The 25,652-nt window shown below is 39.4% G+C and overlaps 7 protein-coding genes across 7 annotated transcripts; 3 read left to right on the plus strand and 4 right to left on the minus strand.

Annotated features, from left to right (window-relative positions):
- Positions 1–363: 363 nt before the first annotated feature.
- Positions 364–738, minus strand: BO79DRAFT_252739 (uncharacterized protein; the record flags this gene model as incomplete). The annotated part of the gene is made up of 1 exon (XM_025685949.1): positions 364–738. The coding sequence occupies one exon, from the start codon at positions 736–738 to the stop codon at positions 364–366; it is 375 nt and encodes a 124-aa protein (XP_025542052.1).
- A 10,599-nt stretch (positions 739–11,337) lies between these two features.
- Positions 11,338–11,970, plus strand: BO79DRAFT_142324 (uncharacterized protein; the record flags this gene model as incomplete). Its single annotated transcript, XM_025678275.1, has 2 exons — positions 11,338–11,667; positions 11,722–11,970. Coding segments are annotated over 2 exons (579 nt in total), but the record flags the coding sequence as incomplete, so codon positions are not given.
- Positions 11,971–12,736: 766 nt separating this feature from the next.
- BO79DRAFT_226355 (uncharacterized protein) lies at positions 12,737–13,133 on the minus strand (the record flags this gene model as incomplete). Its single annotated transcript, XM_025683787.1, has 3 exons — positions 12,737–12,925; positions 12,994–13,050; positions 13,101–13,133. 3 exons carry the CDS (start codon positions 13,131–13,133, stop codon positions 12,737–12,739), a joined length of 279 nt encoding a protein of 92 aa, XP_025542054.1.
- Positions 13,134–16,234: 3,101 nt separating this feature from the next.
- On the plus strand, positions 16,235–18,265 carry zfpA (putative C2H2 finger domain protein; the record flags this gene model as incomplete). The annotated part of the gene is made up of 2 exons (XM_025683273.1): positions 16,235–16,736; positions 16,797–18,265. 2 exons carry the CDS (start codon positions 16,235–16,237, stop codon positions 18,263–18,265), a joined length of 1,971 nt encoding a protein of 656 aa, XP_025542055.1.
- Positions 18,266–18,792: 527 nt separating this feature from the next.
- Positions 18,793–20,061, plus strand: BO79DRAFT_191175 (putative bis(5'-nucleosyl)-tetraphosphatase). Its single transcript, XM_025680806.1, has 2 exons — positions 18,793–18,953; positions 19,079–20,061. The coding sequence occupies exons 1-2, from the start codon at positions 18,828–18,830 to the stop codon at positions 19,988–19,990; spliced, it is 1,038 nt and encodes a 345-aa protein (XP_025542056.1). The 5' UTR covers positions 18,793–18,827; the 3' UTR covers positions 19,991–20,061.
- Positions 20,062–20,476: 415 nt separating this feature from the next.
- On the minus strand, positions 20,477–22,361 carry BO79DRAFT_244088 (uncharacterized protein; the record flags this gene model as incomplete). Its single annotated transcript, XM_025685343.1, has 2 exons — positions 20,477–20,907; positions 20,979–22,361. The coding sequence occupies 2 exons, from the start codon at positions 22,359–22,361 to the stop codon at positions 20,692–20,694; spliced, it is 1,599 nt and encodes a 532-aa protein (XP_025542057.1). The 3' UTR covers positions 20,477–20,691.
- Positions 22,362–23,726: 1,365 nt separating this feature from the next.
- BO79DRAFT_226359 (uncharacterized protein) lies at positions 23,727–24,808 on the minus strand (the record flags this gene model as incomplete). Its single annotated transcript, XM_025683788.1, has 5 exons — positions 23,727–23,767; positions 23,804–24,002; positions 24,341–24,362; positions 24,586–24,653; positions 24,698–24,808. 5 exons carry the CDS (start codon positions 24,806–24,808, stop codon positions 23,727–23,729), a joined length of 441 nt encoding a protein of 146 aa, XP_025542058.1.
- Positions 24,809–25,652: the final 844 nt, after the last annotated feature.

Consider the following 25,652-nt stretch of genomic DNA (forward strand, 5'->3'; position numbering starts at 1 on the left):
TCTCTCTTTCTCCCTCTCTCTGCCCGACCTCCCAAGCCAGGGACTCGATTTTCGACATATCCTGACTGGGTAACACCGAGGGGAAAGCTAGTTGTCAGATGATGACCAGGTTCGTCGACACTGATCGACACAAGTTTGCTAGGATGAGAGGGGGTCAGTGAGGAGTTATTGGCTCATGTCTGGTCTGTGCATACGACTCCTGCTGGGTGTTTAGACGACATGAGTGAATCGCGGGGTCTTCTGCCATGCATGAAGAGCGATGGTCGCCGAAAGGATCCCCGAGTACAAGGCCATTCTCTCGTCCAGTCCCCTCCCCCCTTGTCTGGCACCGATGGCTTACTGAGCGGCTTGCAGATATCGACCTTAGCTGCAGAAAGTGCGAAGCCATGTAAGCCATCCCAGATCGACATGACACCAGGTTCGTCGAAGGAACAGAGCGATCGGAAGGATGCTATGGATATTAGCAGACGGCAATGGCGGTACATCCCAAGAATTCATGATTCGTGACAGCTCCACTGGCGACAGCAGAGACAGGGCCAGGAACAGACCAGCAGGAAGTTGACCCGACAACTTGTCACAAGGAGGGGTAACCATACCCACAGCCAGCAGAATCACGATCCAGAACCCAACTTGAAGTTCCTTTCTCTGAATGTTGTTATTGTTCGTAATTTCCAGGATCGACGCAGGGGGAATCCGTGTGTCAGCCAACGTGTGGAATCCACGTACTGCCTCAAGCATGACCCGACTCCTGATTAGTTTCAGTCTATAGACTTGGAGGTTAAGTCAATGACTGGTTGCATAAATCCCAGGATAACTCGTATCGGAGGACGAATATCCGATTAGTGCCCCCTGGGACAGGTAATATAGAGGGAGAGCAAGTGCGTAATGTGGAGAGAGTCAGTCATCCAAAGGAAGGTCTGGGCCAGACAGCCAGACCACCCATCTCCTCCATCCTCCCCGACCCAAAAAAACACACACCCAGAAGATTGAGTGGAGCAAAAATCCATCCAAAGTACAAAGTACCAAACTAACTTAGTCCTCTGTTCATTAATTAATCAGGCACCTCATCTCAACCTCAACCCCGACACGAATTACTACATTGTAAGACCTCCACGTACCTAACCTTCCCAAAGAGGTATATAGTCGTGCCAATCAGCAAGAAGAATCTCGCTTATGCATTTAGCACTTAAGTAATTAATTACCAAGTTAGTTTTCTAGTATTATTTAGTAAATTCCCAACAAATCTGTTAGCTGTCAATCATAATTCCTAAACGATGCAGGTTAATATATTCAAGCAATATAGATTGATTAAGTGGCCCATCCAAGGTGCACCATTAGGGTCGTGAATTCGCCATGCCAAGTACTACGCTAATTTCTTTCCCCGGCCTCCCCGGGACCGTAGTACGGGCACTAGATCTACTAGTTCGCATGCCGAGAAGCTACTTACTTACCTTTCCCCCCCCCTTGGACTGGGACACTGGAGATTGGTCGTGGATTTCCGTTGGTCCTTCCTTTATGGCCCCCAGGATAGGGGTGGGGGGTTGACTGGTGAGGGGATGTAGACTAAAGTACTAATGGACGGAGGGAAGTCGTCAGGGGAACATGAAGTACTCAGTATGCTATCTGTCTATCTACCTATCTATCTGGTTAGTCAGGTCTGGATGATATGTGAATAGTTAGTCACCACCTTACTCAGTACTACTTAGTCATTTAATATACCGGTGTAGCAGACTACATGAGCTTGTTGGATCGTGATTATGTTGATTATGTCAGAAGCAGAGAAGTCCCTCTAGGAGGTGCCTCTAGATAATATATATTATAATAATTAAGCTATACTAACTAAAAAGAAGTAAACAAATTATATAATATTTTACTAGAAATATAAGAAAATAATATTCTTGTTACTAAACAATACTGGAGATAATTAAATATTCTGAAATATCTGATATTTCTTATATTCTTATATTAATTTCAGAGTTTCTATATTATTCTTCTTAATTTATTTATTATAATCCGCTTCATGTCTGAGGTAGTAAATTAGATATTAATTAAATTAAGATTTACAACCATGTCGGATATAATGTTTGTTAAGAATATAATTAATTTTATATTAATTAAAATAGATTAATTCTGGTAGTTGTATAATACAGTTAAAAGAATCAGATAATTTATTATTATTATATTATATATAAAGTTCTAGCTGCGTGATAAAAAAGATATTATAAATCTTAAATATAAAAGATAAATATAATTTATAAATATAATATCTGATATATTTGATAATTTTATAGAAGTTAGTATATTATTAACTAAACTTTTTACTAAATATTTTAAATATAGATATAATATAATTTTTATATAATTTAATAAATATTTTATCTTTAAAATTAAATATCATCAGCTTGTGTTCTTTGTTGTAGTATAATTTTATTTATATAATTATATACTTAAATATTTCTTTAATATTAAATTATAATTTAATATAATTATATAAAACAGGGATATTCTTAAGTAGATTCTATAATTAATATAGATTTATACTGAATAAAAAACAGGATAATATCTGCTTTATAAAAGTATTAAATAATATATTTAAAATAAATATAATAATTAGAAGTTGAGAAAGTTACTAAAGATCTTATATAATAATATAACATATTATAATCTTGATAATTTGTATTATATATTTAATTTAACTATTAGTCTGCAGATAGTATACTATAAAATAATATTATAAAATATCTAGCTTAATAAAAAAGCTCTTTTAAAGATCTGATATAAAATATAGATCTTTATCTAATATAAAAATATATAAAAGATCCTAATTATAATCTTATAAATAAATAAGTAAAATAATATCTTAATTTTATATTTCTTAATTTAATCAGCCAGGTATAAGATTTACTTATTTAATAAATTTATTAATAATAATTATAAGCTGGTTATAGTCTTATTCTATTTTAAATAAAATAATAATAAAATTAAATATAATAATATAAAACAGCTCAGGCGGTATAATAATTAATTAAAATTATTTATATAAAAGATAATAATATAATTTATTAATCAAGTATATTAGATATTTAGTAATATACTTATATAAAAACTTATAATCTTTGTATATAATAATATTATTTAAAATATTAAAATATTTATTAAGATCTTGATAACTATGTTTATTATAAATTATTTTAAAGAATTCTTTAACTAATAAACAGGAAAGATAAATCTAAGAATTATTATAAATATAACTGTTACTAATATATTATTTTATTATATAAAAAATATCTTTATTATTAATATAATAAGATAACTTAGTATCCTTATCTGAATATAAAATATTAAATATTTATTATACTTAAAGATTATTCTTATAGGTATTATATAGATAATTCTTAAACTTATTAATAAGTAATATAATAGATTCTGTATAAATAATAATATTTATTTAATAGATATAATATCTAAAACTAGAAATATTAGTAACTGTAAAAATAAAATTATTAAAATTAATATTATTATTAATTACTTTATTATCAGATACAGGTAGATATAATAATATATTAATAATAATATTTATTTTATTAAATCAGTAAATTACACGCAGGTGAAATTATTATATATAATATAAGATATATATAAAATAAAAATTTAATTTATCTATAAATATAATATTTAATAAAGATTATATAATAATATTAATAGTTATTTAGTAATTTATATAAATAATAACTAGTAGTACTATATTTTTAATAAGATATTATATCTTATATAAAATCTATATAAAATATAAGATTTTTAACTTTATAAGCTAATATCTTTGTTTTATAAAGATAAGAATCCTGTTTAAGAATAATATTAGTTAAATAACTATATATATAAATAAAGTAATAATATTAAAATAAATATAATTTTTCTTAATATAGTAAAGTATAATTTTATAATCTTTTCTAGAAATATTTAAATCTATATATAGTTAAATAAAATAATTATAATATATAAGAAATTTTTCCTGTATAAATTCCACTTGCAAAATATTAAATATTTAATATTTAATATTAATAAAATTATTATAAAAAATATTTATAATAAAATAATCTTTATCAAGATAGCCGGATGTATTCTTAAATATATTTTTAAATATTATTATTTTATATATTTATAAAGATTCTATCTTACTAATATAATAAGAAATATAATTATAAAACCAGTTAATAAAATTAATATAATATTTAAAACTCTTAAAAATATCTGGAAATTTTAGAGATTAGATAATCTTAATCTTATTTTTAGATATATATAAATTTAAAATATTTATATATTAATCCAGCAGCCTGACTGACAGGAAAATAATAAAAATTTTTTTTAATAAAATCTTAATATTTAAGACTTCTAGTTCTGTAAATATAAGCTTTAAGTAGTAGAGATAATTATTAAATATTTCTAATATAATAAATATATTATTAATATATATTTAGCAGAAGACTTTAAACTTTTTTAGAATAATATTTATTTACTACTGTATATAGGATACTGAGTTAATAAAATCTATAATTATAATATTAAAGATTTCTTAACTATGATAGCTAATAATAATAAAATAATAATAATAGTCTTATTAGACAGGCTATTAATAAAATATCTGGTAAGTATTAATAATAGAAATAAAGTATTTCTATTAGACTAATATAATAATATTATTAATTATAAAAATAAGATAAATATTAGATTTAGTCTCTTTATTAGCTTTATATAAATTAATAATAATATATTCTTTTTACTTCAGGCTATTAATTATTTATAAATTATATTAGATAATAAATACAGGGTAGCCGGTAAGTATATAATTAATAATATATTTTATTTTATCTTGAATATATAGGAGATTGAATATCTGATTAATAATATTTTAATTATATTTACTAATATAGTATATATATAGCTTTAAAATATAGTTTTTTTAATTATTTTTTATAAATACTTCTAACCATTCTTCCTCGGATATATTAGTGACTCTGATATTAGAGATATTATTATTAATTTATATATTAAAATATTCTATTATTTTATATATATAATAGATAACAGTAGAGTTCTTACTATAAATAATAATATTAAGAAATATAATAATATTAGAAATCTTATTTTTAGAATTAATTAAAATATTGCCTGATGTAGTGGTTAATATAATAATATTATAAATTTTATTAATAATAATTATATATACTAATTTAGTAGCTTTATAATTAATATAATAAATAATAATATAATTAAAATCAGATATTTTATTAAGTTGTATATATCTGGCAATGATAATAAATTTAGATATTTTATTAATAACTTTAATAAATAAGAAGTTTATGTTAATTAAGTATATATAATATATTAAATAAGATAGATTAGATTTATTAACTAGTTTAAATATAAGATTATAATTAAATAGAGATAATTTAATTTTAATTAATATTTTACTATATAAATATCCTGGTATAATAATTTATCTAATAAAATATATTAAAACTAGTAAAATATAATAGTTTAATTTCAGCTTACAGTTAATAGTAAAAATAAAATTCTTATAAAAATAAATAATATTAAAATAATTATTAAAATTAATAATAATCTCTTTACAGTTAATAATCTCTATGCTAATAAATAAGTTTATTTTTATATTAATAATAAGATAAATCTTAATAATAATCTTTATATAACTATAAGAGGTAGCTTCTGATCCAATAATTATAATAATTAGAAAATAAATATTAAATAATATATATTTAATAATAGTGTAGTAGGATCTAATATTATTAATATTAATAAATTTATTATATATATATATATTAATATCAGAAATAATTTTTATAAATATAGAATTAATTATACTGGATAAATAACCCATATCTAGATAAATACATTGGTAAGTCTCAGTAATATTAAAATTAATATTAATTATAATTACTTATTATAAGTAAAATCCTATAAAAAAATTATTAATATTAGTATAATTAAATTTAATAATAATAGTATTATAATCAGTAATTACTAATTTAATTATTAAGGTTATAATTAAGACAAATACTATAATTAATTTAATAATATTAATTTAATTAAAGCACGGAAGATATTTATAAAGCTTATTATTTAATAAAAATACTTTATAATAAATAAAATAGGTGGCTACTACAAGAACATATTCTTTAATATAATTATTACTAGAAATAATATCTTATTTAGTAGTACTAAAGTATACATCATTAATATTAATATTAAATATATAGTTATTATTATAAGAAGTAGGATTATTATATAGGTCTATATAATAAATTATCTTATTATCTAGAATTAAATAAATATTAAAATATATATTTTAATTATATAAGAATTCCAGTTAATTAATATAAAATATACTTAGATTATAAGTAGTATTATACTTATAAAATACTTAATTTAATATAAATAACTAATTATATAAGACAGGTAGTTATTAATTATAATCCTTCTTTAAAAAAATATTACTAGTATTTACTATAAAGACTCTAGTATACTTACTATTATTATAATAATTATAATTATTATAATTTTATAACTAGTAATTATCTTAATAATTATTCCAGTAATTATTTAAATAATTATAATTTAAATATTAATTTAAGTTATTATTATTATAGTTCACATTGGTATTTAGCTAGTATAATAAATATTAATATTATTACTGAGACTACTACTACAGATAATTTAATAATATTTAATTATTTTATTACTACAAAGCTTACTAATCCTGTTAATTCTATTATAAATAATATTATTATCTATTATTATTATTCCAGTTAATATTATAATTATAATATTAGAAACTTCCACGGTTATTTTATAATATATAGTTATTTAAATAAAATCTTTACTAGTTATATTTAATATAATTATTATTATTAAAATAATTACCAGCTTATTAAGTACATTGAGTAGTATTTATATTTACTAGATTTTATTATAAATAAAACTTTTACTTAAGCTAATTAAGGAATGGTCCAAACTAATTATTTTTAATTAATTAAAATATATATTACTAAAGATAAGGATTAAGATAATTTTATATTATTATAATTTAATTAAATATATTATTTATATCTATAATATAAATAAGTTGGATGATCTTCTGGACAAAAACTTAGATTAAATATTAAATTTATATATTAATAAATATATATTTTATAGTATTCAGCTTATTCAAAGCAATAATAGAATTAGATTTAAATTATTTAATTAATTTAAAAAAAATTCTATCTTCAAGAGATGTGGAGACTTGTATTAAATATTATTTATAATTAATAAATTTAAAATTATATTATAATATAGCAGTACTATAAAAATATAAAAATATATTTATTTATATAATAACTTTACTCTTATAGGCTGCAAGGTCTCGTATATAATTAAAAAAAATATTAATATTCTTATAATAGACTTGATTATTAATTTATTTTATAATAATATTATTTTTTATATCTAGCCAGAAATAACTGACTTTATTAGTTTTCTAATATTCTAATATATTAGTATTCTTATTAGTATTATCTAATATATTATTATTATTATTATTATTTAAATCAGGATTAGATAAAAAAACTAATAATTAATTAATCAAGAACTGTATATTAATTATAAAAATTATTAAGTAATTTTTAAAGATATTTAAATATTGCTGTATAATTTAAATAATTATTAAAATATCTTATATACTAGACTCAGTCATAATTATAAAATATATATTAAAAAATATAGTATTCAGTAGTAAGATATTTAATAAAGTTAAAGACTAAAGTAAAAGAAATAAAAAAGATAATATAAAATATTTAAAGAATTATTCTATATACAGCACTGGGTATAATATAAAATCAGATAATAATAAATAATATATTAATTTAATAGTATCAAAGATTAAATAATATAAATTAGAGATTAAAGATATTCTCTATATTCTAGCTGAATAGATATATTAAATAATAGAAAAATTAATAATTTTTTTTTATTCTAGTATAGCTACACTCAAGACAGGAGTATTAATTTAAGATAAATTATATATATTAAGAATAGTTAGATTATTTATAAAATTAATATTACTGGTAATACTTAAGCTTTATAATCTTAATAATTAATTAAATAATTATTTAGATTTAGATAAAGTATTAGATAGATATATAATTATCTATTACTAGTATTTTATTAAAGCAGTGATATTACTTAATAAGTATAAAAAATCTCTGATTATATAATAAATAATATTTCTGTTAATATTCCAGTCAGGAAAGTAAATAAATATATTATTTAAAAGTAATATTAATTTTTTATAATTAAGTTTATTTATTAGATAGTTAATATGATGTAAAGTATCTTAATTAAATTAAAATATATATAATAAAATTAAGCTTTGAAATAATAATATCTAGTATACTAGCTCTGCTAAATAATATTTATTCTTTAATATTATTAAAAAATATTATTAAAAAATGATCAGTAACATATAAAAGAATAAAATAAATATATTAAATAGTAATGTCAGAGTAAAAAATAAGACTGAATTACTTAAAAACTTAAAATCAGTAAAATAAAGCAGAATAATAAAAATAATAATTTAAAAATAATAACTTATTATTAAATTATATTACATCAAACGCGAGAAAGCAGAAAATAAGACAGAAAATAAGATTCTTAGATACTACAAGAATATGCTACTATAATATAACAGACTATATGAGTTTATTAGATTATGATTATATTAATTATATCAGAAATAAAAAAGTCCCTCTAGGAGGTGCCTCTAGATAACATACACCATAGTGGTTAAGCTATACTAACTAGGAAGGAGCAAGCAAATCATGTGACAACCGGGGTCTTCCCGTGCGGGCAAGAGTCAGGGGTGATTTGGAATAACTAGCAGGTAGGCCGACATACCCCCATGAAATGCTCGTTTATTTAATCTACTTAGCTCGAGTGACATACATTGTTGCCGACAAGACTATCCACAACACCCGGGCGCTTATCAATCCGTGGGTGTGCGGAGAAGTAGGAAGAAAAAGAGAGAAGAGGAAACAGAAATAGTGAATCAGTACAGACCCGTTATCATTCCTACTGCCCGAAAAAAAAAACAATAGAGTAAAACTAGTAGCTGGTAGCTTCCCAACGGCTTGATAAACAGGATTGATGCAAGCGCTTACTTCTGGTCCGTAAGGTTTCCACGCGAGTGTCCGATGCTCGGGACGGAAAAAAAGAAAGGAAAAAAGGAAAAAGAAAAGAAAACCAGGTAAGAGTAAGAAGTTACGATGGCTTTCACCATCCCTGGTCATGCCCAAAATAGCAGTCCTATGGAAGCATAGAATTTGTTTCAAGTTGGTTTCATGGGCGGCAAGAATGTTGTTCTGGAAGCCTTTTTCTGATCTCCTACTGGCGACCGCAGGGAAAGACAGTGCCAGGGGTTAGAATCCCAGCGCTTATGTTTGGGCGAATGCAAGCGCCAGCACACAAAGTAGTGCATGCAGCTAAGCAGGACTAGTCCCAACAACATAAAAATATCCACAAAGCGCTGACATTGCTCGACACTTGCTAATCAATTAGCTGCTGTCTATCTATAGTCTAGCAATGTCTAGCTAGCATCAGACAGTCGGGCGCTTGTTTGGGACTGCGACAGAATCTCCTGGGTATTTTAGTGCGCCGCCACGAGACGAGGCCAAGGAAGATATTAATGGAATCCTTTGTGTTACTTACTTTACTTGATCACGCACGATGGCGGGCGAGTGATGCTTCCTTGCATCCCACGCAACGCCGAGATAATTTAGACATTCGTAAAATTTGGGGCCAAAATTCTAGCCATCCCATAGTTAATCCACAGTAATGATCCATCAGTTATCTGTCGTCGCGACAACAACGATGGGGCGCCCCCTGGAAAAATTGGCACCTGCCAGCTGGGACCCGACACAAACTGACATGCGAAACAGTCTCTCTAAAAAGTGGGGTGCAGTGGAGACTCGGCCACGATCCGTCGGAACGCCATGATGGATGTGTCACTTCCGTATCCAAAGTGTACTATACCAGCCAGACTGCGTCCAGGATCATTGATATCTAGGAAATCGGCTTCTAAACTTAGTTCTGGGCCTTTGAAAAGACCAGAGACTTCTTGTTTAGGATGGCGTACTTTACAGGCGCACAGTGTTGTTCTAATTCTGTATGCCTGCAGCAGCATCCGGAGATATCAGTTGCTGTGGATAAGATAGTGGTCTAGTAGTAGTACTGTGTGTTAAGCCGTGTTGGTCCTATTGTGCTTCGTGATTGGTGTGGCTCATGTGGGCGCTTAAGACACTTTACTTGACGGGGAGCGTAGCATCCTAAGAATAGCCCACTCCAGGTCTTTTCATCACCAAATAATGTGGTCAGGTTGATATCTTTCAATTAGTGGCCGGGCGATCATTTCCTCGATGAATCGAATACCAATCATTTCCCCTTGGCGATAGAAGAAATTTCCCTTTCGTACTTGTGTGTTTTGAGTCTGACACATGGAAGCAGGGATTAACTATTTCCTCCGCCGAGTTGACATTCTGGGCGCACCCGAAATAAGGCTTAGCGACCCCCTCATTGTCAATCCTTGGGAATGTCTGGGATTACCTGTCACCTTAAGTTTTTGATGATCAGGGATGCTCCTTGAATGGCAGTTTGGCACGAAAATGTTCCAGACTGTTTTCGCCGACTACTTGTGCTGGTATAATTATTTTGAGCTAGCTGCAAGATACTGAAATAAAAAAAAAAGAGGCGTTGGTGTCAGCAAGACAGAAAAAAGAGTGGGCGATGGCCCTTCCCTGCCGCACCGAGAGAGCGTCTCCAGGATAAGGGACCGTCAGCATGGTAAAGTTTTGAAATCTCATCTGGATCAATTAAGTTACACGCATCAGCATATTGACGTGGTCTGCCACGTGCGGATACATTGGGTGGAATTCGGGTGTCGTATTACCCTCGTGTACGGAAAGGCTCAGTACGTGAAGCCCCTGAGTGCACGTCCATGTCAGCTTCATTGTAATTCCTGAGTAAAGCGTGATTACTTGTCATCTGTCGATGCTCCAAAAGAAATGGAGCTCGCTTTTCTGTTTCAAGCAAATAGTGTCCCTTCTCACACATAAGGTCATATAATAAGTTGTGGGTCAGTTCAGATTATTAGGATTTTGGAGACACACAACCGGAGTAAGATTCCCTACCCATATTATTACTGTAGGGAATTGATAGAGCCCAGACCAGTAGTGCGTACTAGTAGTACCCAAGGTTAGGTAGAAGTCACAGGATTCTGGAACATGTAGAATACCCTGTCAGCACACCAGTGAAACGAAGCCACAATATTGGGACTTCCAGAAAAGTGAGGGGTGGAAGAGAAAGGAGGAAAAGGAAGCAAAACATGCCCCACCGGAGAGGCATCTGTCGCTGTGCAACAATATTGGGGCTGGTTATCAACACATTCTAGAATTCCGTGACGTGGTGCACTGTGTTACTTCATATTATCGTAGTGGAATAGTTTATACCGCGACCAGCCACGGAGCTGATCCGTCGCACATAGATGAGCCAAACTTAGCAACATTGCTCCGGGAACCTCGTCGCCAAAAATTTTCGGCTATCGGTCAGTTCTACCATGTGCGACGACATTCTGACCGAGACGAGACAACATGTGGATAACCTATGACATAGGGAGGGAGCCACATTACAGTGATGGATGCCACAGCGCGACCCGAGGGAGCGGTGAAAGAGAGGAGCAGGGTGCTGCGCCTCACTTCGATCAGTCCTCATCGCGGCATTAGCGCACGGGGATCTTCCAATGGAAAGTACGGTAAGATCCGCCCGGTGACACACGATGAAAAAGTATTAACGATTAAGATGTGGCTCAACCAAACATGTGGCGCTAATGTCGGGTCGGGAACTCCGTCCTCACCGACTTAGCGTCTCTTCTTCTTGCGCCCCCCTTCGGAGAAGAGCGTCGGGTGTGTGCGTTCGTCACTGGTTTTCGAATTCTTCGAACCCAACCGCTTGCATTCTACATCTGCATACTGCGCCAAACCTGCTTCTGTGGCTTGATGACAAGGGGGATAAAGTCCATTGCCTTGTAGATTGTCAAGTTCGAAGCGTTTTGCAGGCCAAGTGTCCCCTAGGCCCACAATATCTTGTCATTTCGTGTAGATATCCTCCTTTGTGGAAGACAATCAAAATTGGGAGGGGCTTATTCAAGGGACTTTTCAATACAAAGTAGTAGTAATAGCCACAGATCGGTTGTTTCTTTGTCCTTTGTTACCCCTGTCATACTCATGTATTGCGATCGTACGGAAGTATGGGAGGGTATGTAACAACACTCCTCAGCCTTGCATGAGCCACAGTGGACCCACTCGACCTGGCAGCCACGATGTCATTTTTCTCATGTTTGACTTGCGTTCCATACCGGTTTGATTGAAATGGGAAGAATGAAGCGACAGCTTCGTGGGACTAAGCCAAGGCATGTCATGATCCTTTTGACAGCCATGCTCTCCTACGGTGAACGTGCGATGGACCGTCGTGTGCCCCCAACGTGTTCGGCGTATTTGAGGATGGGACTATTGAAATCTATAATATTCCACATTATAGCAAAGTCGTAGATTGCCCGCCCACACACATTCTCTCTTTTTCTCTCGGGTGGAGGGTGAAAAAATGTGCGGCTCTGTCTATATCGAAAACCCTAGTCCCGTGTTCGTCCAGTTTGGGCAAGATGATTGTCCTCGCCCGACGCCCTAAATGAGAATCGTCTTCCCGTCTGGGACAATCTCGGAAGTCTGATTGGATCGAAGAGGGTCGTCGGTCCATGACGCTTCATTTGCCCGTCGTGAGTTACTGACCAATCGTTCCGATCGCTGGAAAATGCACGTTTCTGAAAGGGGTGTTGTGAGGGAGTGGAGCTGAGCTAAGATCGTCAAAAGGACCCATGAGGTCGGCGACTTGAGCGATGGGTGTTCGGAACTGGCGGCCACGGCCCAGATCCAGTTGCTTAGTTTGCTGCTAGTAAGAGTCCTCCACGTCCCTCCTGGATTGAGGACGATCTGAACCACATTGACGGGACGAAGGAAGCGTCCCGCCATGGGATTTTTTTTTCGTTTTTTTCCACAGCCTGAGGAACAGAATGACAGATCGACTACTGACGGTAGAATTGATTACCCTTAAACTTTCAAAACGTCTGTTTCCTCTGCGGTGTGTGTTAAGTCAATGACACATTCGCTCGTTTGGATTTCTCCTTGAGGATTCGACTAGATACTAAATGGTTGGACGCGCACTACTAAGCGGATAGGTCACCAAGCACTAAAAGTTGCCCAGTCCGTATCCCCGTGATGGTGTAGCCACTAGCCTATAAAACATAGCAATTATCCGCTCGCAGGAGGTCACATCGCCTAGTGAATGGCATTGAGGAGGGGGAAAGAAAATCTTTTTGCCACCATCTTATCAGGAACAATGGCCGTGCCATGATTAGCAGGAATGCGGAGGAAGGGAAATAAACAAATATCCAACCGCTAAAACTGCTACGTAACCGACAAGGTTTGGTAGATAGTCAAATGGGCTACCGACAAATTAATGCCAAGTTTTCAACCGAGGATGGGCGTGTGCCACTACGGACTTGCCGATGACACCTGCGGATACGAATGTCAGGAATGCACGGGGTACGGCGACCCCGTAGTAGGCATCCAGGTCTCCAGATCATTATTTCCTAGTATCGTCCTTAGCTTATATTATTCACTTTTAATTTATTACGACCGATCGCGTAGATACTTGGGTTCTAGACACATTCAAAGGGACGTGTTTCATAAATGACTACTACTTATTCAGGAGTGATGTGGTACTTAGTACGATACGGGCTCGCGAATTCCCCAGTTCGACAGTACCTTACATGCAAGTGGTGCGAAAGACGAAACCACACAGAGGCATGGATAAGAAGTATCCAATTAAAAATCCTAGAGACGATGAATAAAATAGAATAAAATCAAAAAGGAAAAATGGGAGGAGGGGATGCACGGAATTTCGGAAAAGAGCGACTCGATTAAGATTCTGATAGGGCCCAAATTCCAAGGGCGATTGTATGAAATGCTTGCTAGAGGTTAGTAGTTGTGGAGGCTTTGACAAAAGTTTGGGTGGCCGTGGAGTGGATCGCAGATGGGGTTCCCTTATTACCATTTTAGGTAATCATCGGGGAGGACTTGGGTATCGAGCATCTCCGAATAATACTGTATTATTTGGGGTTGTAACGATTACTCCCTACGAGTGTAAGTAGATAAGCACATGCACAATCTGATCAGAAGATTGGTGACTGATTCAGGAAAGAGGGCAAGAAGAAGAAAAATAATGCATTGAACGGACGAATAACTGTTTACAGTATCGTGTAGAGGAAATCGAATGGAAACAAACAAACACAATAATCGACAGATTATTTTCTGATAGAGGATAAGGGAAGAAAAAGTAATGAAAGGTAAAAATGAGCATATGAATCTATCCTTACAATATTATTCGCGAGCAGATCACTTTAAAATGAAAATGACCTAAAGGAAATAAAGAAGAAGGGAAAATAAAATGAGAAAGAAAAAGAAAATCAAAATAGAATAAGGAAAAAGAAAAAGTAGAAAAAAAAAAAAAGCCCCCAAGCAACAGAAAGTTATCCTGCAAGTGAACCCTCCGGCTGGCAGTGCAGGAAGGATGATGCATGATGGCTAGTGGTAATACTTATTTTCGTACACTGACTTGACCCGACTAGCAGTACGGCGTATCGAGGTGCTAATAATACCACATACCTGACCTACTCCTACCACTTGGTTTAGGCCCGGTTCACTGCCTGCCCCTGCTCGCCCGGCATCTCCACCTTTGCAGTTCTACTTTGCCTACTAGCAGCGTTACCCCTGTTCCTTTCCTTTCTTTTTTTTTTTTTTTTTTTTTTTACCCTTTTCTTTTCTTTTCTTTTTATTTTTCAATGTTATTTTAATCCTTTTCTTTTTTTCAGTCCTCCACTCTGGTTAGTTAGTGGTTAGTTAGTGGTCCTTCCCTCCCCACCACCCACCACCCACTAACCATCATCATCATCACCACCACCATCATCATCATCGGCATCACTCACACCCACACCCACAACCCACCCCAGTCCGTTTGGAACCGCGCTAAACACTAGGCTCTACTGCTCCCCTGTCGCGATGGTGCACGCAACCCCCCGCCCCAGTACTATCTAGTCGGGCGATGGGCTCGACTCTTACTTTTTAGTGTGGTTTTTTCTTAGTTCGTCCGTAGTTGGTCAATCCCAGTCCAGTCCACTGAATATCCACTCCGTAAAGTCCTACACTGAGCGACTCATAGGGCCAGCAATCATATAACATTTATCTATGCTTTTACTCCCTCCCTTCCCCCTCCATCTGATCTTCCTCTTCCATCCTCATTCCGCATTCCTCTTTCTCCCTCACATACGGGTCGGACCTTGGTGAAGCTGTCAGCGCGACAACTCTCCCATTACCATTACAAAAAGGGATTCCTTACCTACTTTGTTCCTTCTCTTCTACCTCCTCTGCACTGCCCTCTCCTTCTTCCTCAACGCAGTGTCCCACCTACCTTCTTTTACTTTTACCTTTCCAAAGACCCCATTGCTTCGCATCCCATCATCCATCTTCTGCTGCTTGCGGGTGTTAAACTTTTGCTGCCTCTTCTGCCTTCTCAGCGCCCCAAGATTCGGATCTGCAAGTGACAACACACTTCGTCGCCTTGCAGTTGGTACATTCAAACCCCGAGCTTTAGACACGTTCTTCGAAAGCTCCCTCTTTTGACCTCTTTGGGAAATTCCCCGAACCTCGTTTGGAGCTTGCTCGTCTCGTCACTACTAGGCTCCCGCTAAATACCAAGACTATCAAGCCATAGTAGGTTCCCCGAGCGGGCCGTTCCCAATCTTTGAACTCAATAACATTCTCTCCCAAGCCCTCGGGTCCAGGGGAGTCTTGCCGGACATTATTTCCATGCCATTGATTGAGACATCAGATTTCTAACGCTCATCATCTTGCAGATCGGTTGCATCCCTCCTCTTCTTCTACATTAACCCTCGCATCCTCCCACCTGGAAGCCAAGGAACGAACCAACCACTGCACGGAGCGTGGGCATGCAATCTCACGCAGACAACTCCGACTTCGTACTATTCCCTACCCACTTCACCGGTGACAACAAAATGCTGGCTTTGGATTCGTCCAGACAGCAGCAGCATCCCCCATACTTCCAGTCCTACCCCATGGGTCCTAGCACCTTTATCGATCCTCTTGCCTTCCATGTGGACGATCTAGGTTTCAGCCAGACCCACGACCCATCCGGTGTACCACAGTCCTCCAACTACGGTACGCCGCCTGTCTACTCGGAGTCTTACTCGGACTCCAATAAAGCTGCCGGATTTCCACCCATGCCCGCCACTCCCCCGTCCCTGCCTTATACTTCTGACCACTTCATTCCTGGACTTTCTACTGCGTCTGGTCCCTCGGTTGCAAGCGCCTCCTCCTCCGCCATCGGATCGCCCAATACGGGTTCTGCGCATGTCATCTCGGAAGACTGGGTCCAGACAACGAATGGCTTGGGGCTTCCCACTGCGGTCATGAGTGACTTATTCCCCAATGAGTATTTCGGCAACACACTGGACTCGGAGGGTTTCTATCAGCAAAAATGCCCAGAAAGCTTTGTTGGTGGGTTACAACGTCCGATACACTGTCCTCCGGCCCCTGCTGACCACTAGATTACCTCAGACCCGTCTGTTATCCAGCCAATGCTACAGCAACATCCCATCCATCCACCCACCATCTCATTCCCGGAACAGCCTGATTATGTCGTATCGCAAAGCGCGTTCCTTCCCCAGTCCCCTGACCCTTCCCACCTCCATCCTTCGGAGAGCTACGGCGCGAACCAGCCGTTCGCACAGCACCCCAATGTTGTGCCGACCTCTTCCCCTTCCATGGCTCCTGCCCTTCCCCAGTCACGACCACCTTCCTCCTATGACCGGAGGTCATCAGTTTCATCGGTTCAGTCCCAGCGCTCTCATCCGAGCCCGGCTGCCAGTATCGCAGAGTCCGACGATGACACCAAGGAAAAGGGCCGATGCCCTTTCCCGGAGTGCAGACGTGTCTTCAAGGACCTCAAGGCTCATATTCTGACACACCAGTCAGAGAGGCCCGAAAAATGCCCCATCGTCACCTGCGAATACCATATCAAGGGGTTCGCACGCAAGTATGACAAGAACCGTCATACTCTTACTCACTACAAAGGAACGATGGTTTGCGGTTTTTGCCCGGGGTCTGGGTCACCCGCGGAAAAGAGCTTTAACAGGGCGGACGTCTTCAAGCGCCACTTGACATCCGTGCATGGCGTCGAACAGACACCACCCAACTGCCGGAAGAGGAGCCCAGCTGCAGCGGCAAGCAAGGGAGCATCTAACTATAGCCCCGATGCGACTGGCAAGTGCTCAACTTGCTCCGTTACGTTCAGCAACGCCCAGGACTTCTACGAGCATCTGGACGACTGTGTGCTTCGGGTTGTCCAACAGGAAGAGCCCAGCGAAGCCATCAACCAGAAGCTGCTTTCTGAAGTCGATGCGGATGAGGAGGTGCAAAAGACGATGGAGAAACACAACTTGAACGACACGGCTGGCACCGTCGACATATACAATGACGAATATGATGATGACGATGATGACGCTTACGAATATTCGAACCTGCGCTCGGGCAAAGGCTCCCTGAAGAGCACCAAGGGATCAGGGGCGGTGGCCCGTCCTATTCTGGGCGTCAACAACGCTGTCACGAAGGGTTCGTCCAATGCCAATGCTAAGATGCGTGCAACTACATCCAAGCGACGAAACAACCGCGATCGTTACCCCCAGTCCTGGGGTTGCCCTAGCAGCAGCATCAAAACGAAGAAGCGTGTCCTCTGTGTCTTTGATGGACAGCGCCGTCTGTGGAAGGACGAGATGATGCTCGACAATGAGTTCGAAGTCCGCGTCAAGCTTCCAGGTGGTGCAGGAGATGGCACTAACCGCGAGGCTTACGTGACTGACTTGGATGTCGAGACACTGAAGCGTGCGGAGGGTGTTCTCAGTGCCAATGACGAAGAACGCGGCCCTTGGGTCGACAATCAGTCCACCCAGCTCATTGGGCAACCGGCTGTTTTGCTGCCTGATACGTACCGGCCGCATGACGCTGAGTCCATGGATATGACCTACTAAGCCCGGAGGAAGACAGGACTCCATTTCCATCCATTCCCCCTCTTTTGTTCGATTCTGACTGTCATATTTTGCATATTGTGGGTTTTGCATCTGTGGCATGACGAGAGCGATTTTTTTTGTGTTCGACCAGTTTTATCTTGATACCACCACTCTGCAGATCTTTCTTCTTGTTCTATTGATGGGCACCCATGGAGGCTGCGCCCGTGGTCCTGTAATAATATCCCCTATGTTTACTTCTGGTTTTGGTTATGGATTGGGCGTTTGGGAAACTAAAACGAGACTATCTTGGAATGCAGGTCATATCCTACTTCAAAATGGGAAGGTATATTCTTCAGAATGTAAGATTCGCAATTGAGCAAGCATAGTATATATCATTGCCTCTATTTGAACAGCATGAACAAGGTTTCAGCAGTAGATCTATCTATCTATCCGTAGTCGGGCCGGCCAGCGATCGGAGTCTTCTGCCCGCCTTTTGCCCCACACTTTCCCCTTCCCGCGGATGTCGCATGGCAGATTGCCTTCCTGATCAACAACCCAGATCACACACACACGCCCTCGCAAGATGCAGTTGGGTCTCTCAGAAAGCCTGTCTTCCCTGGTAAGCAGGCGATTTGTCGCTGCCAGGGATGCCGGTCACTTAATCTTCTCTTCGACGCATCTTGCGACCGTCCACACATCAAGCATACCGGTAACTAAGCCACCCCAATCCATCCCCGCACCACACACACACATACACATACGTTCCTCTCAGTCACTGTCCGTTCTACTGTCTCCGACTCCAGCTTACTGACTTTTCTCTCTTGTGCTGTCTAGTATCAAGTTCGCTATTGCCCGGCTCTTGCGAAGAAACCCACAGGCGCCCCTAAGCCTGACAAGGCCCCCAGTGGCCCGAAACCCGATCCCTTCCAAGATCCGTCTCCCGACCTTCTCCTCGCTCAGATCCCCCGTGAGAACCCGTCACACGTGCTGGTCTTGAACAAATTTCCTGTAATACCGAATCACTTTATTCTTGCTACGAAGGCGTGGCAGTCGCAGACAGACCTCCTCGACAAGGAAGACCTGGAAGCCGCATATGCCTGTATCAAAGCATGGGCCGAGGGAAGTCAGCCGGAGGGCCAAGGGAGCAAGAAACTCTTTGCCTTCTTCAATTCTGGTGACGAGAGCGGTGCAAGTCAACCCCACAGGCATCTACAGTTTCTTCCCGTCGAGGCTATGGCACAAGGCGACTCTCAAAACTGGCAGCCCTTGATTGACGTTGTGGCCCGGCAGTCTACATCCACCGGGACTGGTTACCAACATTTGGCCCAGGTGCCTTTTGCGCATTTTGCTCGTCCCTTGCCACCAAACCCCTCTAGTGAGACTCTCCATCAGATCTACCTGTCTTTGTACAGAGCGGCAGTAGCAACGGCAAAGGAAGGCCTCAGTGACGCCGGCCAAGTCACTGGTCCTGCTGCCATTAGTTACAATCTTGCTATGACCGAGACAACCATGATGATCTGCCCGAGGCGGAGTGAAAGTGCCCGGATTATGGTTGACTCCACAGCAGCTGTAGATGTTGCGGAGGCGGGCGTTGTCGCACTTAACGGCACAGTCCTTGCTGGTACCCTGATGGTCAAGGCGGAGGCCGAATGGGACGAGTTGCGTCGGAACCCTACTTCGCTACATAATGTGCTTGCAGCTATTGGATACCCTCAGCCAGATGCGCGGGAAGTTTCTTTGTTGTAGATCGATATGAGCAGAGATATGACTTGATTAGATATTTTGCATGATAGGTATATTGAATAGAAGTAATTGAGCGTCTTTGTGGCAGACTTGTAGCAGGACTACGCATAGCAAACTGCAATTCTCGTTCTGTATGGTTTGATATTCAGCAGTGTTGAACAGCCGTCGAACAAGCGTGTCTCAGTAGGACTGCTACTTATCTGAGTCCGGATAGGCTCAAGAGTAGACAATCCGCCACTGACACATCAGCTTACACATACATTTAACTACTACTACTAGTTATCACACAAATCTTGGATGGAAAGAAGCTAATCACGTGGCGAGGCAGTAGCTGGAAGTTGCGATGGCAGCTTCTCTTTTAGGCTCCTGCCAATTCCCTCCTGATTCCGTTGACAACCCTCCCTCCAAACTGATCATGATAGTATGCTCAATCCACAACACTCCTAGTTGTTCTATCGGACCAAGTGAATTCTATCTGACTGAGAATAGACAACGAAATGGAGACAACACAACTGGCCCTTTACTGTCCCCGATTCTGCTTCGATATCGCCCTCCCCACTCTTCATTTGTTCACTGATCGCTCCTTCACAATAAGTGGGTGTTTCTCAATTGCAAGTCCATTTGACACTGGAAAGGCTCTCAACCGACGGAGACTATTGGGAATCTTTGGCAACCCATTGTAACTCTTCCCACTCCAAATAACCTTACATCTTCACGCCATGGACTTCGCACCACTTCTTCTTGCAGGTAGCATTTCCAAAATGATAGGTTCCCCCATGGGCTCTAATATACTGAGCCACCCTCTTCCATGAAACCTTTGGCAATTGATTGTCAATGCGAGCCCAGCAGAAGGAGTAACGGCTTTTGTCATGGCCCATGGTTTCTGACAACACGTTAACCGCCTCACAGAGAAGACGAATCTACCGTGAGTCAGTACCAGCTTCATGCAAACCTAGGAGAATCATAAAAGTAACCGAGATAGGTGACTTACGTCATTTTGGTGCCATTGTGGCTTCCTCACGCGTTGCTCTTTAGACTTTGTCAACGTGCGGAATCTGCCACGAAGAGTCGACTCGGCCTCCTTGAACCCGCCAATTCTTTTGATATCTTTATATGACAACCCACGGAGCTTGCAGTCAATTAAGAATGCGTTTCTCTTGTCACGGAGGCACGTAAGTGGCCTGCCAAGAAGTTTCCCCTGGTTAACGTGGCTTATGTCACTGGAACTCGGTAGCGACCAAGGCCCATTAAGACTATACCGACCCTCATGGTGTTGGTAGGAACTGGTGATAGGAAAGGATTCATTACACCCTTGGTTGGCTGCACATCCACTTCCGATCGAAAGCATGGCTGGGCAATCAGCCCTTTGGGAGCCCCATGGGAGGAGTAGGGACTGGGAAGCGTTTGAATCGTCATTCACGAATGTGGACGGATTCAGATGAATGTTCGCTGCCGCAAGCTGAGCCAGTGCGCTGTTGATTTCTCCGTAGAATTGCGCCTCATTCGACAGGTTCCCTGCGTCCCATGTGGATAGACCAGAACTAGTGTCTTCATTGGATGAGTGCGATAGTTGATGAACCTGCGCAGCTAGCAAAGGAAGTGATGTCCTAGCTGCATCAAGAATACTATCTGCAGCTGGTGCTGGAATCTCAAGTGACGACCTTGGGGACTCAGATAGTGCTATTTCTTCCACGCTTGTCCACTCTCCTTCAAGAAGAGGCGCACTGTCCTGAGATATACATTCATCGAGGATAGTTATGGGTGCCCTGAGTGGTGTTTCCCCCTCCGCCAGAAGGGATGGGACGGGCTCGCTGATCGCAAAATGATCATTCATATCATCGGCCTGGTGGTTTATATCAGAAGCAGCATCGCTGGAATAAAGATTATCATCGGCGAATAATGTCTGTGGAACGCGTGGATGGGCATCAAGGATCTCGAACTGACAGCCATCCTCAACTTTGATGAAGTGCATTATCTCCTGCGGCTTGTTGTGATGAGTCTGCTCTTCAGATAGAAACTGAAGCCCGTGTGCTGCTGCCGCGGTTCTTCTGGGTTCGAAGACTGAATAACAGTTGGGAAAACAATAAGGGCACCCTATCTGGGGCAAGTCTCGCATTGTCATGTCGTTGCTCGTCATCTTGATGAAATGTGTATGCAGTTGCTCGTCGTTCTCCATGAGGTGATGTGTATGTTCGCGTTCAAGGTGTATCACAGAGAGCTCTGAGGTGGTGTCTTGCCAGGTAGAAGGCCTTCCATGGGAGAGTGACTCGCGGTTGTCTAGGAGGAAGAGATGGGAATGAAAGTCCAACGCATTAAGGCTTTCCTTAACGGCAACTGCCTTTCGGTCCCTTGAAGCGACCAGGACGCGCAGCATGGCTTTAAACAGAGACCAATATCTTCTTGCTCTCTTCACCGCTACTGTCCCCTATGCTCTGGATAGACGTTGGGCAAATACTATGCATTGGATCCTGGTGTCAGGTCATGCACGCTATCAGGCTACTAGGGCACCTGCAGGGACTGTTGTGGCTGCTCAGTACACCAAGATCTATATGGAGGGGTTTCACTTTCTCGGATGACTCACCAATAAGGGCTGAGTGTTGTTGACTCTGCGATTGTTTGATTTTCCAAATTGAGTTGCAAGGAACCAATGACCGAAGGTCTCAAGATCAGACGGGCTTTCCCTGAAGGCAACACGACTGAGCGGTGGAGGAAGTAATGGGCACAAGGCGCCTCTGACGGTGTGGTTCCCGCCTTCTCTGCAGTTGCTCGACGACCGAATGAGTGATGCTTCTTCTTGTCCGCCACAGATGGAATGGCAATGATGTCTCAGAAGTCTAGCCTCTTAGGCAACAGTTGCCATTCGAGAAGTAGCTGGACAGGGTTCATGGAACTCACGGTTCGCTCTCTGAGAGGTGATGTCTTATCCAACGGAGGATGTAGAAGGCTGTCTCAGTCCCCAAGGAAAGGTAACGACACAACACCGCGCTCGAGGACAAGAGAGATCTGACTCGAGAACACCGGAGCTTTTCAACATCAATATAAAGCCATATTGATGACCCTTTCACGCCCTCACGCATTAGGCCCCTGAATTACATGACTACCATGTTCCGATATGGCTTGAACTGTTCGCATCGCCGGCAGCTTAACCCTTGTTCTTTCCAAATTTATATCGGCCTGAACGCTAAAAAATGGCTGACCGAGACACTATACCCTTTTCTGTTCAAAAAAGGCATGAGGATTACGGAACAAGATCAATTACAGCACATGGTTCGGTTTAACATAATCTCCCAAACTCCCATAACGATCAGTCAAACTCTACTTTTGCATTTTGCCGCGCATAGTCCGAATGACAATCCTCGAAAGAAGAGCCATCTTCTGTGGCGCAGAAGATGAACTCTGGGAAAGGGGAACTCAAAGTTCTGGTGTTCAGACGAAGTTGAACTGGTGTGGTTGTTTTGCAGCAGTGGACGCCAATCGGGTAGCTACATAGGGCTTTGTTCGCACATCCGCTTTATCCTACCATCCTCAGGCGATGCGGTGGCTGCGACCCCATACCAAAGAATCCAGAACACTTATTACCTCCAGAAAATGGGACGTTTGGCCGGACGGTTCGGAAAGCTCCCGTTCGGATCTGCAGGTGTGGTTTTCTCCGCCATTGGCTCGACTGACATGCTTTATCTGACTGCTTTCTTTTGCCCTAACTGCTGCGGAATCAAACTGCATATGCAGATCATTCCCATCATTCAGGTATCCACCAGAGCTCAGACAACTGCACGCTACCTAGGGCCTATGTATTCTGAAGATCAAAAGTGCCACAGAAGCTGTTCCCATGAAGACCAATAACAAGGGAGCAAGTAGAAAGTTGGAAAGAGCAGCGTCCGTGTTGGTCCTGCAGGATAAGGTTTCCCGATTCACCGCTTGATTCCATCCAAATACATTGCACCCCAGCTTTAACCGGGTCCTGCCAGCCCCAAACGCTTCTGCATCCGTCATTGTGCAAATCAGACGTGCCCATCTGTCATGGCGAAGCAGTGGACGCAAATGTCGGTCGGAGATTAAGCTTAACCCGTTCTTCAAGCCAAACGTCGGATGGGTCTCCGGTTTGCTCCCTAGACCCCAGTGAAGTGAAGTCCGGCTTGAGAGGTCGACAGGATCTGCATGAGCCATTTCTTCCGGACATCCAACCTGGTGACAGGGTACTTCTGGAATTTACATCATACGGCACCTACACATACATTTCTTTTTCTCATCTCATGGTACTTTCTGGCCTCACTTCCGCCACTGTCGTCTCGCACAATGCAAGACAATGCAAACAATCCCTGATCAAGAACAAAAGAAAAAGCAAAGACAAACCACACTCAAACCCCCCTGATCCCTACCAAGATCAGAATTTCCTTCCCCGCACGATCGTTATTTCGCTCCGTGTGGCTCATTGCAGATCTATCATGTGCACTGTACGTTTGCACCTGCTGGAAATCCTATGTATAGTCTGTGTGGGTCTCCCCCCCGGACACCATCCCCAAGCATGTGCACATATACACGCGTACATGTATGTATGTATGTGTGCACGGGCTGCAAATGCACTTTTTGTGACTTACCGGGGGTGGGGGATGGAATGGGGTGGTGACAGAACTAATTTCCTCCATAGACAGGGGAGCGTACTAGCCTCCCCAAGGTCAACACAAGAAAGAAAGGAAAGACAGAAAGTACTGACCTGGTCTGGCCTAGCCTGACGCACTGGATCTTTTGAGAGTTGCACACACCTTCCCTGCGGGAATCCCGGATGTTGGGTAGAAACGGTGACACCGTCGGGATGAGCATGTTTCACGGGTTTCACCACACCCTTTCCTCTTCGCTGAGAGACTAGACCAGTCCAGCACGGTCCACTCACCACGTATCCTTGAGGAACAAACCGGAAAAACAAAAAATAGTAAAAAAAAAAGTATTAAGGAGACACAATGCGTGGGATGGTGGCGGTAGGGATCTGAGCGTCCCCCATTGATGATGACAATAACGGGATTATTCTACGACCCTCTGCAAATCCCCGGGATGAGCATGCGGAAGACTAGCTAAGATCGACGGAGCATGAACCTGAAGAAATTCGGAGAAATAACAGAAAAAACTACAGTGGGGACTGTCGGTGCTAAGGAAGCAAGTAGGGGAGGAAGACGGCAATAGTCTTTCTCTTATGTCTGTTCCCGCTGCAGCTGCCGTCGTTCCGGTTTGCTGACGACGGGCCTTCCTCCTGCTGCTGCTGCTGCTGCTGCTGCTGCTGCTGCTGCTGGCTTGCGGCAATGGCGTGTCTGTCTTCTTTGAAATCTTTTTTCTAATTCACGTTCATTGCGTAAATCATGACTATAATCTGCTTGCAGTTTTGCTTTTTCCTGCTTTTAGCTGTACATGTCCAAAGCAAACCCTGGCTGGTCGAGGCGTGAATGGAGGTATTCCTTCCTACTGAGAGCTCGGGAACTAATTTGTTATTTCCACATGTATGTATGCTAGAACCCTGCGCGGGTGTCGGTAGATGACAGTTCCATCCCTCAACAGCCAGGCCATCCATTGCCCTACGCAAAGGGGATAGATGGTTAGATCGTCGCAGGCCCCAGCTGGCCGCCATTTTTCCGGCCCTTGGCATAAGGATATGATTGTACAGGGGATGATGGTT

This window comes from Aspergillus costaricaensis (assembly GCF_003184835.1).
Source record: "Aspergillus costaricaensis CBS 115574 unplaced genomic scaffold BO79scaffold_8, whole genome shotgun sequence".
NCBI lineage: Eukaryota > Fungi > Ascomycota > Eurotiomycetes > Eurotiales > Aspergillaceae > Aspergillus > Aspergillus costaricensis.